The 14132-nt window shown below is 62.7% G+C and overlaps 1 protein-coding gene across 3 annotated transcripts in view; it reads right to left on the bottom strand.

The window, feature by feature from the left end:
- The window catches only part of PRR5 (proline rich 5), a 48356-nt gene that overhangs the window by 25598 nt on the left and 8626 nt on the right, over window positions 1-14132 (bottom strand). Inside the window, exon 1 of one of the 3 annotated variants that reach the window (XM_070411276.1) lies at window positions 586-604. The exons of the other annotated variants lie outside the window; for them this stretch is intronic. Within the exon in view, the coding sequence (XP_070267377.1) occupies window positions 586-599 (14 nt within the window). The 5' untranslated portion in view covers window positions 600-604. Of the gene's footprint in view, window positions 1-585; window positions 605-14132 lie in introns of those variants that run through there. 3 annotated transcript variants of the gene reach the window in all.

Below are 14132 nucleotides of genomic sequence, written 5' to 3'. Positions count from 1 at the left end.
GCGGGCTGATCCCAGACGCTCAGCGTGAGAAGGATGCGAAAAGCGCTCCCCCTCCCCCCCCCCTTGTATAGAAGAGGGAAACTGAGGCCCCGAGGCCACTGGGTCCCCATGAGGGTGGCACTCCACCCTCGATGGTGGAACCAAAGCACCCGGTCCCTGGGAGAGAGGTTCCGTACGACGGGGTGGAGTGAGCCACCTCAGTGTGGCACTGCACAGAGTAGGGCGACATCAGTGTGCCGGCTCAGACAGGAGCCTGCACCTCAGCGGGAAGCAGGCAGTGGGTGGAGTTCGGCAAGGCCCAGCCGAGAAGCTAAGGGCTCCTCTTGTGGCTCCGGAGCCAGGGGAGACCCATCGAGGTGAAGAAGAGCCTGGTGAGAAGACACTGTCCAGTTCAAACCCAACAGCATTTCCTGAGCACCTACTACGTGCCAGCCATTACCCTAGGGAGGCAGAGTCCCAGCTGACAAACTCCGGGGCTCTGAGCCACAATCGCGGGTGTGGACGCTGTTCCCAGAGCTGCCACCCCAGGCTGAGACCATGTGACCTCCTCACCTGCACCCACTCGCCTCCCTGGTGGTTTCTCACCCCTTTAGAAACATCTGTGGGTGCTGCTCCCTCCGCCTCCACTGTCACCGCTCCAGGCGGAGCTGATGGCATCTCTGGCCAGGATGACAGTCACCTCTGTCCCCCGCCCTCGGGGCCACACGGGGCAGTAGACCAGCCTTTCCTCCTCGGGTGATCGGAGAGAGCCTTGCTGGGCACCCCTGTGGGTCCCCATTGCCTGGCCATCAAGTCCGAAGCCTGGGATCCTAGAAAGGGCCTTCCCGCCTGCGCCCTCGCTCCCCCGCTCCAGGGTGTCTTTCAGCGAAGGCTGCCTCCCCTCCCCTGGCTGCCTTTACCCTGGAGGAGGCTCAAGGTTGCCCCCTAGTCATCCGGTGGCTTTTTGTCCTATGCCATAAGCCACACTGTGGTGACTTCTACACTCCCGCGCCCCCACGCAGTGGGCACGCAGTGGGCACACAGTAGGCACGCAGTGGGCACGCAGTGGGCACACAGTAGGCATGCAGGATTGGTTGAATGGCTGGATAAACACCTGTCTCTCAGGAGGGAGGGATTAGACCAGATTGGCGCAAACGGCTGAAGGAAGGTGGCACCCTGGCCAGACGGAGACAGAACAGGGCACTGCCCGTGGCGAGGCGCAGGGAGCCAGCCGGCTGGGACGGGGTGAGAGGCTTTCGTGAGCTGGAGGCGGGCTCAGGAGAGGCAGGCAGGCTCTGGCTTCCATCAGCCACCGGGTGGGAGGGCCGCCCGGCTGGCCTGCTGGCTGGACTGCTCAGATAAGAACTCAGGGAATGTGGGAGCAAGAGGAGGGGCGGCGGGGGTGCTGGGAGGGGGTCTTGGTGGAAAGGGGGTGGGGTGGCAGCAGGGGTCTGGGGGAGGTGGCCGCAAGGAATTCCAGAGGCAGGCATGGCCCAGGGTTTAAAAGCAGCTACAGTCAGAGTTAGGGAATTAGCTGTGACCGCCAGGCCCAGCAGTCGACACCCCGCAGCCCAGGGCTGGAGCAGCAGGGACTCAGTGTGAGGGCTGTGGCAGGCAGAGGGACACTGCGGAGGTGGGGAGCAGCCGGCCCCCAGGGCCACAGAGTCTGAGGCAGAGCCCAGGAGGGGACAACGCCATCACAAACCCCGGAGCGGGCCCTGGGAGCCGAGGGCCGAGTCCAGCCCCTGCATGGTTCTGCAGCGCCTGCAGCGTGGGGGAGGGGGCCAAACCCAGAGCTGCAGCCGCGGGCTTCACAGCGCAGAGGCTGAAAGGAAGCCCTGACTCCTGGCTTCCCGAGAAGCGTCAGATGACCGGGCCTCGGGCCCAGGCCCCACGTGATGCCCTCACTGCGCTGCTGCCCCCGCAGGCAGGCACGCGGCTCCCGGTGCCCACCGGCCCGCCACTCACCTATGGGGCCTTCCAGGCCTGGTAAGGGGTGGGGGGCTGAACAACTATATGAGGGGGGTGGCCCAGGGCAGGCCCTTCTGTGCCCGAGGCTCCGGGAGGGGACACTCTCTTAAAGGAAATGAAGGCCAGGGGGACCCATTCACGTGCCCCCAAAGCTGCCTGAGTGAGGACCTACGTCCCCGCCACCCGGTGTCAGGAGCAGGCACGGGGCCCGGTCCCCAAGGAGCACCCACTGTCCCCACAGCTTGTCCTTCTGCAGGGAGAGGGAGCCCTCAGTTAGGCGGCCAGACTTGGGGTCCACCCGGCCCTGCCGTTAGGTCAGGTGACTGCTAGGGCCTCAGTCTGCCCACCTGTAAGATGGGTGAGGCCCAGGGCTAGACTCCTGCCTTCTTCCCCATCGCTGCCACGGGGGGAGTTTGGGGGGCAGGGGGAACCCGAAAGCCCTTTAAAGGCCACGTGCGCCCCATGGACGGGCGTGGCTGAGACGGCGACCCTGCCGTCTGATGGCTGTGACGGCACCGAGGCCTGGCCCGGAGACATCACCCTCACAGGCACAGCGCCGGGGCCTGCAGAGCGGCCTGGCTCCCGTGGGAACCGGGGGGCGGGGGGGCAGGGACCTCGGGGCCCTGTGCCCTGGGCTCTGCAGACCCTGAGCCCGGTACCACCTTCCGCTGTTTTCTACAGGTGGGCAGCCTGGAGCCCGGGGCCAGGTACCCCCACCGCCTTCCCCAGCTCCGTGCCTCCAACCTGTGTGTGAGGGGCGGGGGTGGCGGTGGGGGTGGGGGTAGGAAGGCAGGGCGGAGGGAGGCCCCTCGAGTCATATGGCCTCTAGTCCTCGAGACGCTGCCAGGCAGGGGTTACAGAGAAACAGCCTGGTAGGCCATAGTCAGAGCCAGCGCAGAAGCTCGAGCCAGCAAGACTGTCCCCAGCTCCCTCACTCCTGCCAACAGCGACTTCAGCCCTGCCCACCCCTGGGCACTGCCCGCTCTGAGGGGCACTTCTGCCCCCTGGTGGTGAGGCCTGGGGCTCCCCAAGCTGATGGGAAGGCCTCCCGCTGGCTGGGGAGCCCTGGTCAGGCGACACCCAGGGAGGGGCTCAGCAGTGTGCCAGGCACGCGGGAGCCCTCTCATCCCTCCTCTGGGAAGGACAGGGATGGTACCACACCTGCCCCCGAGGGGGTGAGGTGGGGCGAGACAAGTCATGTGCTCCTGGGTGCACGCCAGCTCCCACACTGAGGACAGCTCGAGTCTGCCAGGGGCCCCGCCCACAGCGGGCCCTGAACAAACAGCAGCCGCAGTTTCTTTACTTTAATCAACATCTTGAACAGAGGCAGCGCTGGCAGGATGCAGGGTGGGGGTGGGGGGGGCAGGCCTCCACCACCAAGGGCCCCTCCAGCCTCCTGTCCAGAGAATGGCCACCCGCCTGCCTGGGCTGCCCCAACACTTGAGCTGGATGCAGAAAAGGCAACCTTGCTCTGGCCGAGTAGCTCAGTTGGTTAGAGCGCCCTCCCTCCCAATACACCAAGGTTGTGGGTTCGATCCCCGGTCAGAGCACATATAAGAATCAATCAATATACTAGTATGCATAAAAAAAAGTGGAGCAACAACCCCCCGCCCCCTCTCGCTTATCAATAAAGGGGTAAGGCAATCTGCCTGCTGGGCTGAGTCCCGGGGCTTCTACCCCTGTTGTGGGTAGAGTTGTGTTCCCCCAAAAAGACACGCTGAAGTCCTGCCCCCCATACCTGGAATGTGACCCTGTTTGTTTTTTGTTTTTTTAAAAATATATTTTTATTGATTTCAGAGAGGAAGGGAGAGGGAGAGAGAGAGAGAAACATCAATGATAGAGAATCATCGATCGGCTGCCTCCTGCATGCCCCACACTGGGGATGGAGCCCGCAACCCAGGCCTGTGCCCCACTGGAAATCGAACCGTGACCTCCTGGTTCATAGGTCGACGCTCAGCCACTGACCCTACTTGGACTTAGGTGGGACCCAGCTGAGATGAGATCACCCCGGGGTGGGGTGGGCCCTACATCCGATGACCGGAGTCCCTAGGAGAAGGCCCGTGGGGACACAGACACAGACACGGAGGGAGGACGCCACTCGCAGAGGGAGGCGGAGGCTGGAGCGATGCAGACGGAAGCCCGGGGTTGCCAGCTGCCTCCAGGGGTTGGGAGAGACAGAGAGGCGCGGCCCTGCCACCCTGGGCCTCCGGCCTCAGCCCAGGACCGTGAGGAAGGAGGCTCCAACGTGAGCCACTGCGACACCGCGACATGCTTTCCCCCGACAGGCTGCCCTCCCGGCCCTGGCTCGGACCTCGTGTCCGGGAAACCTCAGTGTGGAAAGGCCCAGCCCCGAGCTCAGGCGGCAGACACCCTCCTCCCAGCTGCTCTCTGTCCAGCGGGACATGCAGGCTACGGGAATCGGGGAGTCGGAGGGGAGCAGCCGCCCCTGCGCTGTGCCCGCTGCGCCCACACTGCCGTGCCGTGCCAGGCCGCAGCCCTGCGAGGTGGCCGTGACCATCCCACTGCGCAGACGTGCCGACAGAGGTCACCCAGGGCAGATGGTCGAACTGGGCTCGGCCTGCAGCTTTCTAGCCTCCCCGGGGCACCTTCTTGGCCAGCAGCCCTTTCTTAGAAGGATCCTTGGAAAGAGGGAGCTGCTGCGGGTCCCAGAACTCCCCCGGCACCAGGGGAGGGAGCCCCAAGTCGCGGGAGGACTCGGTGGGGCAGGGGCGGGGGAGGGCTTGTTCAGCCACTCGCCCCCTCCCTCACCCCTCCCTCACCCTCCCTCACACTCTCCCGGAGGAATTCCCGGTCCCAGCAGGACCCAGCCCCAGCCCTATAAGTAGAGCGAGGTGGGACCTCAGCTTGGTCTGCCTGTTGACTGTAAACACAGCCCAGGTGGCTGCCTGGCCTCTGCCGAGTCCAGGGCTTGGCTCATGGAGCAGGTGTCCACTCCCCATCCCTGCTTCTGCGGGAACGCGGTCCAGCCCGTGAAGGGACGGACTCACTGAGGGAGAAACCGCTCCTGAGAGTCTCCACATGTGGGTGGGGTCCCGTCTCCCCTCGGGGCGAGAGGTACGCCTTCCTGCCCAGCTGGCCCGGCCCACGTGCCCCCACTGTAACCCTGCCAGCTGGACCCTCATCCGCCTTCCAGATGAGGCGTGGAGGTTCCAGACCCTGCTGTCGCCTGCAGGGTCCCAGGCTGGTGAGGGCAGGGCCAGGGCGGATGCTGGGGTCCTATTCTAGTCCCTGGCTGCCCCCCAGGTGGGCTGTGGACCTAATCCAGGCCTCTACCTGGAGGGGCTGGGACTGTCCCACCTGAGCCTGGGCAGGGCCTGCTCAGCTGCTGTCCTCCCAGCCCCGGGGCCAGCACGCCCAGGCCTGGCCCTGCCCAGCAGCTGGCCCTCCTTTCTGGGCCCCAAGCCCCCCGAGGGCTCAGGATTCCCCCAGCAGCGCCCCTCCCAGACGGCCTCACGGAGGCCTGGCGGCTCTGGAATGCGCCCTGCTGCCAGCATCCTGGCCCCACGTGACCTGCACCATGGCCGGAGGCTTCAGTCAGGGCTTCTGCAGGCAGGAGGGACTCCAACTCTCCTAGCCTGGCGTCCAAGGCCCCCCGCAGCCTGGGCACAGCCTCCCACTCAGCCCCTCCAGCCCCTCTCTCAGGCGGGGCAGAGCCTGGGGAAGGCCCACCTCCACCCCGAGACCAAGCGACAGCTTGTGCTCTGGACTCGCCGCCTGCTTCCCCCTCGGGCCTTCCCCAGGCTCTGCCCCGCCGGCCGCCTTCCTCCCGTCCCTCCGGCGGCCGCTGCTTCAGTGACTGTAACAACAGCAAGAGGCCGCACAGTGCAGGGCCGGAGGTGGGCCGTGGGGCACACTGCCTGGGTGGGTCTGCGGCTTCGACCGGTCAGAGCGGACCACTTGGCTGTTTAACGGCTCACTGTGCCTCAGTTTCCTCTTTTGTAAAATGAGAATGTGGGGGAGGAAGAGACTTTGCCCTCAAGTTTGTTTAGCTGGTCTGATTGTCAAAGAGCCATGTTAGCAAGAGACAGTAACCAAATTTAATACATATGTACATACGTACGTGTTAGGTCGGAGAGAGCCCAGGATCGGATACATGCAGCCGTGTGATGAGATAATGGACTCCCCCTGGCATTTCTAACAGATCAGCGTGCCAGACACAGATACCGGCTTCTCCCTGAATCAACACGACCCCCACACAGATACTGACTCCTTCCTGAATACCCCTGCTGACCCCCTGCAGTGGGAACTTCCTCAGCTCATGTCCCCGCCCCTCACCCAACCGCAGTATAAAAAAAGCGCTCTCCTCCCTGTTGGCGTGAATCCACATGCCCTGTCTTTGGGGTACGGTGGGTCTCCCGGGGACGCAATAAAACTTTCCTTTTCTAATTCACTCAACTCTTTATTTCTTATGCCGCCTCCTGAGCCACCTAACCTAACAGTATGTACGATGTATGTACGTGGGAACCCCGCACGCACCGGAGGCAGAGGCCTCGCACGCAGGAGAGGCTCTGAGGCAGGAGGGACCTGGCGTACAGGGCGTCCTGCGTGCGGGATGCAGTGTGGCGCCTGGGGCTGCGGAAGGCCCTGCGGACCAGGGAAGAGCCGGCGCTCGGAGCCAGCGGTTGGCCTTGCCACGCAGGTGGGTCAGAGAAGGTGCCGCTGGTGATCTCTTAGCCTGAGCAAGACCCCCCTCCAGTTCCTCTTGGTAGTTAAGGGGCAGCTCGCACGTTTCTCTTGAACCTGCAGCTAAAGTTGCCTTTAGCTCGAAACTATTCGCATACCACAGAGGTGCCTCTTGGGGTGACTCGTGGGGAACCCCCATTGCATTGTGACGCCTTCCTCCCCGGTGATCCCAAGGCTGTAAATGTATTCACAGCTGCGGCCGCTGAGACGACGCCTGGCCCACGCTGCCTCGCTCGGCCCCACGCTGCCCCCATCCAGTGAGCAGTGCTTTCTCATGACACAACTATCAATGCCCAGGCCGCCCCTCTGCCCTGTGTCAGGGCCTCCGGACAGGGCCTGCCCGCCCTCAGCCTGGGCTGCCCTGAGGCTGGGCTCCTGCAGGCAGAGGCCCCCGGACACTGACCAAGACGGTCTTCTGGCCCCACCTCTTGTCCGGCTCCTCTGCTGGGCCAGGCCCCACTGGGGCTTCCTGCTCCCTCTTCGTCGAATCACTTTGAGCAAGAGGCCTGATGGGTGCGCTTAGCAAACCCCCACCCTGGTGTCTTATCACCAGGCCTGCCTTCAGCTCCGGGTTCTGTGGGGCTGACCTCACCCGAGCCCCTGACCCCACACGGTCCCTCTTAGTCCTCTCCTTTCCTGGGCCCCGCCCAGCCCCTGGGCAGTGAACCTCCATGTGTCCTGTTGGAGCTGAGACCAGCCCTCCCACCCCCACACTGCCCCCCACAAGACCTCCTCCACCGCTGGGAGCTGCAAGGGCTGAAAAACCTGCCCTGCCCCGAAGTGAGGCTGTTTAGGGCCTTGCCCCCACTCCCCCACACACACACTCTGTAGATGGTGCAGAAACTGTCCCCACCTGTAGCCACAACAGACTCGATTATTACAAAAATCCGACAGGAATTCCCAGGTCCCACCGGGCCCTGGGGTGTCAGATCCGGGAGAGAGGGTCTGCAGGGATGGGAGGGTGAGTCACAGAGCTGGCGGGGGCGGGGGCGGGGCCGGGTTCCCTGGACTCCTGAGACGGCCTGAATTTAGCAGGAGCGTCAGGGACAGGAGCGAGCGCGCTCTGTGCGTGCTGGGTGAGAGGTCGGCATCCGACGGGCGTGTTGGGATTCCTCTGCATCGACCACTTGAAGGCCCAGAGGCTGGGCGATCTGAGAACTACGCAACCGAGAGCTCCTTCCGACATCTCCCGGAAAGGCCGGGAACAAACATACAAACATCTTCTAAATGCACACCCAAGGCCCTGGCCGGTGTTGCTCAGTGGATAGAGCGCCGGCCTGTGGACTGAAGGGTCCCAGGTTCGATTCCGGCCCAGGGCACATGCCCAGGTAGCAGGCCTGATCCTCAGTAGGGGGCATGTAGGAGGCAGCCCATCAATGATTCTCTCTCATCATTGATGTGTCTATCTCTCTCTCCCTCTCCCATCCTCTCTGAAATCAATAAAGAAATATGTATTTTTAAAAAATGTACAACTGAGCTTACGAGAAAGTAAGGGAAGTCACGGGCCAGACTGATGGCATTAATGCCGCCACTAAGACGCTGTGCCCACGACGGCATGTGTAATATCGATCGCACTAAAGGCCAGCACAGTGCCTGAGCTATGCAGTACCACAGAGAGATGCTCGCAGTGCCTTAACGGTCCACGCCCGCCAGCCCGCGCAGCTGTGGTGAACGGGCGCTGTCGGAACTCTACGCCACAGAACCTCACGTGAGCACGGATTCCTGCGTGGGCAGGTGCTGGTGGGTCACACCTCAGGCCCGTGACTTCCCTCGTCCAGGGTTATCCTTGCCTTAGGCCAGCCCTGTCCGTGGCTTCTGTGCCTCTTTCAAACGCCGCTTTTCCGCAGAAAAACCCTCCGGCGAGCACGTAATCCTGTGAACTCTCCTGAACTATTCCTCCGTCCCTCCGCCCTTCCAGGTGCAGGGAGGAGGCTGTGGCCTGCCGTTCTTGGGAGCATTTTTCTCCATCGATTGAGATCTTGCTTCCGGACGAACCCTCTGTTTGGCTCATAAACTTTTATAAACATTCTCTAAAGGTTGGGACATTCTTACACGGGCAGAAGGCATGAGGCCAGGGGCCGGGTAGGGAGCCGGTGTGCGGGGCGTGAGTGCGGTGGCACCGGGTGCCGGGCACCCAGCCGGGTGTGCGGGGACAGGACCGGGAGAAGGGAGCGCCTGCGGTCTCCGTAGGCGCGGCCCTGCCTTCCTCGGTGTCCGCGGTCTGTGGAGAAGTCCGGAGGCCCCAAGGGCCTGGGCACGTCTGGGGGTGCCGGCACCTGTGTGGTTAAGTGGGAACACGGGTCCCTTCCCCGGCTCCAGCTCCCCTCCCGCCTGGGGGGGTAGCGCGAAGGCCACCTGTCAGCGACAGTGAGACCTTAGCAACCTGGCCAGCGGCTCCGGCTAAGAAAGGCTGCAGAGAAGCGGCGTCTAGATGGGCCGGATTGTTAGCAGCTCGTGTTTTGATCTCACAGCTTGCGCACGGCGCCCCCTCCCGGCACGCCCTGCTTCCTGCTGTTTCCTGTGCCCCATAAAACCTGCTGTGGGGAAAGTCTAGGGCAGTGATGGCGAACCTATGACACGCGAACTCATTTTTTTGGTTGATTTTTCTTTGTTAAATGGCATTTAAATATATAAAATAAATATCAAAAATAGAAGTCTTTGTTTTACTATGGTTGCAAATATCAAAAAATTTCTCCATGTGACACGGCACCAGAGTTAAGTTAGGGTTTTTCAAAATGCTGACATGCCGAGCTCAAAAGGTTCGCCATCACTGGTCTAGGCTCTAGCAGCCGTGGGCAAACTACGGCCCGCGGGCAGGATCCGGCCCGTTTGAAATGAATAAAACTAAAAAAAAAAAAAAAAAAAGACCGTACCCTTTTATGTAATGATGTTTACTTTGAATTTATATTAGTTCACACAAACACTCCATCCATGCTTTTGTTCCGGCCCTCCGGTCCAGTTTAAGAACCCATTGTGGCCCTCGAGTCAAAAAGTTTGCCCACCCCTGCCCTAGAGTCTAGGCCAGCGGTTCTCAACCTTCCTAATGCCGCGACCCTTTAATACAGTTCCTCATGTTGTGGGGACCCCCAACCATAAAATTATTTTCGTTGCTACTTCATAACTGTAATTTTGCTACTGTTATGAATCGTCATGTAAATATCTGATATGCAAGATGTATTTTCATTGTGACAAATTGAACATAATTAAAGCATAGTGATTAATCACAAAAACAATATGGAATTATATATGTGTTTTCCGATGGTCTTAGGCGACCCCTGTGAAAGGGTCGTTCGACCCCCAAAGGAGTCGCGACCCACAGGTTGAGAACCGCTGCTCCAGGTGGTGGCGAAACAAGAGCACCAGCCGGTCGGCCCTGGTGTGGCCTGTCCGCAGGCTGGATGGGACTTAGCAGGACAACTTCCCGGTGGCAGCCGGGGCGGCGGTAACGGTACACGGCACTGGTCGGCCGCCACCGCTGCGCACGTGAGTCCTAATAGATCTTTGTCTTTCACAGCCACTCCGCCGGGATGGGTCTTTGGCATCCACACACCACAGGCTGGGGTGCTCTGGGCCCTCAGCACTTTGCAAAGCAACACGCCTGCCTGGGTCCCCTCCATCACGCCTGCCTGGGTCCCCTCCATCACGCCTGCCTGGGTCCCCTCCATCACGCCTGCCTGGGTCCCCTCCATCACGCCTGCCTGGGTCCCCTCCATCACGCCTGCCTGGGTCCCCTCCATCACGCCTGCCTGGGTCCCTTCCATCACGCCTGCCTGGGTCCCCTCCATCACGCCTGCCTGGGTCCCTTCCATCACGCCTGCCTGGGTCCCTTCCATCACGCCTGCCTGGGTCACCTCCATCACGCCTGCCTGGGTCACCTCCATCACGCCTGCCTGGGTCCCCTCCATCACGCCTGCCTGAGTCCCTTCCATCACGCCTGCACAGACGCACGGCAAGGTCAACTGGGGCTCCCGCTACTCCGTGCCCAGCAGACGCCCAGCCAGAGGAATCTCGTTCGTGAACATGGCCCAGAAGATGCCCGTTCCCTGTCACCCCAGATCAGAGCCTGCCAAGCGGGGTGCCTGGAGTCCCTGCAGTTTTCAGGATCTGGGGACCCCGGATTTGTCTGCATGACCCCTGGATGTGAGGGTGCCTCCTGTTGGGAGAGGGGCGTGGCTTTCACGCCTTCCCCGAAGGGCTGAGGAATGAGCATGGCCCATCTGCACGGAGCATCCGTGGTTCCCAAAGATTTGCAGCGGCCGAGGAAAGAAAGACTGTTTTATAATAGAGCACATTCAGCTCGTTATAGATTGAGGAGAACTCTTCATGGATTTTGAAGGTAACACGAAATTTCAAGGTTATGGGGCCTCACTGGGTCCCGCAGAGACCCCCCGAGGATGCCCCACTCCCTCTCCCTGGTGGTTAGGAGAGCCTGTGGACCCTGCTCCAGGCTCCAGGTCCTTGGATCAGCCAGACCACGGAGGCACGGAGGATGCTGCTCAGCACATCACACAGGGAACCCGTGATGGGGGCTCCTGGGAGGAGCGTCCCTTGGGTCTCATCACCAGGAAAAGCTGTGTGCTCATCTGAAGGGCATTCTGAATCTAGTGACCCTCTTTCCCTTTTTGCTCTTGCTGCTAGGAAGCTCAGGCAAAAAGTCAGTCCCTATCTTGTGTGCACTGGACCTCCTGGCATATATATATATATAAATCCAGGTACATGATAGTGACTATAGCAATAACACGGCACAGGTATCACATTAAGAGCATTTTCCAATGGCCGAGCACAGGCCTGAAGGACGTACAATCAGACTACTGCTACGCCCTTGGCGGCAGGTGTTGCATTCCTGCTCTGGACCGGGCAGATGAGGCGCGGGCGGTGAGCAGGGGACGGCAGAGCAGCAGGTGGGGCACTGCGCTGGCACCCCCCACGCAGGGGAGCAGCCGCCATCACACTGCTTTCTGGGGCGGGAGGGGTGGGCGAGCAAGGAGACTGGGGGCTCTTCTCCCAGGTGCTGGGGCCCCGGAGACCCCAGCTTCCTCCGCTCTCCCCGCCTCGCACACCCGCTTCAGGGCCCCTACACGTCCCTGTCCAGAAACGCGGTCTCAGTTTGGGAACTGAAAGCATTTCAGAGGCCCCACTGCCCCCCCTTTCCGTGTCGACCCCATCAAAGCAGGACGCCAGTCTGGCCTCCCGAGGAGGGAAGTCGGGTGACCTCGTTTCCAGGCCTCCCCGCCCCGCTGGCACCCACAGGAAGCCAGGCCCCCAGCCCCTGGAGTCCATTTCACAGGTGGGAAGACGGAGGCCTCACGCCGAGCGGGACAAGCTGGGCCGCCCACCAGCACGGCTGTCGCAATGAGTGGGGGACACAGCAAGGGGGTCCCGCTGGGGAGGCCCTACCAGTCAGTATCCACTGACGGGGAAACTGAGGCCCAGGTTAGCAGAAGGGCTGAGTTCGGAACCCAGCTCGGACCGGAGCCCACAGCTCACAGCCACTCCCGCCTCTGCCCTCGAGTCCCGCGAGCGCCTGCAGGCCAGAGCCTGTCACCAGAGGCGGCCCCTCCCCTTCCCTGCGGAGCGTCCCAGTGCAGGGACGCAGGCAGTGGGGCCTCCAGGACTCCAGGGAAGGACGCCGGCTGCCCTGGGTTGTCCAGCTGCAGCCGCGACATTTCAAACCGGCCTGGAGGTGACTCTGCCCAGCAGGCCAGGGTGGGGCCCAGCCAGGTGGACAGGACGGGCCTGACCCCCGTGTGGACGAGGGCCGCCCGTGGGGAGGGTATCGAGGGGACAGTGCAGGCCACACAGGCTGCCAGGGCAGAGGCAAGAGGGTCACCCCTTGCCTCTCCATCTCCCCTGCCCGCAGTGCTCTCAGCCCCAATGCAGCTGCTGTGCCCAACCTGCACCCCGGGTGGGGGTGGGGGTACACGGCCGGGGCACGGACAGCCAGGTCTCCCTCGGGGCCAGGCCAGGAGCTGGACTTGGAATGAAGCCAAGTGAGGCTGATCCACTTGGCTTCCTGCCCAGGCCTCCCAGGGCAGGAAGGGTAGGGGGCCCACAGGCCGGGGCCATGCAGCCGACCTCAGGGAGCGAGGGGGTTTGGAAGGGAGGGCTTCAGGGAGACCACCACCTGGGTTCTGACCTCCTGACTCGCAACTCTGCTCACATGGCCATCCTCCAGCCCAGGCCTCGCCAGCCCCAGGCTCTGCCCAGCTCCAGTCTCCCACTCGCCCCCATCACAGGAGGCTGTGGCGACGGGGAAAGGACGGGGTGGGAGATCAGCGGTGGGGCCTTGGGGAGCCCCCGTCCAGCTGGATGCCGAGGTGAGGCCCGGCTCCTGGCTCAGGTGCCATGAGCGCTGGGGTGGGGGGTCCCACAAGGCCTGTTCAGCTGAGGATCCCCGGGCCCCGCTCCCAGCCTGCCCTGCACCTGCGTAAACGGGGGACCTTTGTCTGGGGGCCAGTCCGCCTCGGGTGCTTTTCATCCGTGGGGTCTGGGGGTGTGTCGGGCGGGGTGGGGGTCCTGGGGTGCAGCTGGGTGATTTGCCAGCCACACGCGGGCACGGCCCACAGAGCTAAGGCTCAGAGAGAGGAATCCTACGGCTCCACCAGCCGCCCGAGGGCAGGGGCCAGGGCTGGGCCGGTCCACAGCCGGGGTCCTGGTGCCTGCTGTCCCCCAGCCCTCCCCGGAGCTGGGCGTGGGGGGGGGGGGGTGGCCTTGCCCAGACGCTGCCCAACCCCGAGGGGCTCCTCCTCACAGCTCCTCACCAGTTTGTGGTTGTGAGTGACTGAGGGCTGGGCCTTTCTCTGTGGTTCCCAGCGTGGGTGGCGGAGAAGGGGGGGATAGAGGGGGGACGTCTGCCTGCCAGGAGGCCTCACGGCGGCTGTGACCTACATGGCTCCTCCCGCCCCGACTCGGCCCACAGGGACTCCCCCAGACTCCAGGGGCAGGTGGCACAAGAGGGTCCCCAGGGCTTTGCTGCAGGGATGAGACAAAAGGGTGAGCACGGGGTCACCGCTCCTGGGGTGTCTGGGGGAGCAGCAGGGGAGCCAGGAGCCTCCGTGAGTCTCCTGAGCAGGTTGAAGTGGAGGCCAGTATCCTCGTGAGCAGTGCTGTCCCTGGAGGCCAGACCCATCCCTGTCCACCAGCTTGCCCTCTGCTCTGCCTGGGACAACCTTCCCCTGAGCCAGGTCTGGTTGGCCAACTCCTATTCATCTTGCAAAACCCTGCTGAGGATGCCCTCACCCACCAAAGTCTTTTCCATGTGCTCTGGAGGACAGCACTGCCCAGCCACAGCTGCCGTGGGCACACTCCCACTGCGAGCCTGTCCCCATGGCGCCCCCGGTGGCCCAGGCCGCCTGCAGCCCCGTCCCCTGAGGACACGAGGTGAGGGCAGTGCGCTTGGACAAAGGCCTGGCCCTCGCCCTCCTTCCATTTAACAAGTGGTCCTTGAGAGCCTGCCACGTGCCAGATGCTGCGCTGAA

Source organism: Myotis yumanensis, unplaced genomic scaffold (genome assembly GCF_028538775.1).
Source record: "Myotis yumanensis isolate MYYU_CA2020_CCGP unplaced genomic scaffold, mMyoYum1.0.hap1 SCAF_3, whole genome shotgun sequence".
In the NCBI taxonomy this organism is placed as follows: domain Eukaryota; kingdom Metazoa; phylum Chordata; class Mammalia; order Chiroptera; family Vespertilionidae; genus Myotis; species Myotis yumanensis.
This window is presented reverse-complemented; position numbering and strand designations above follow the sequence as displayed.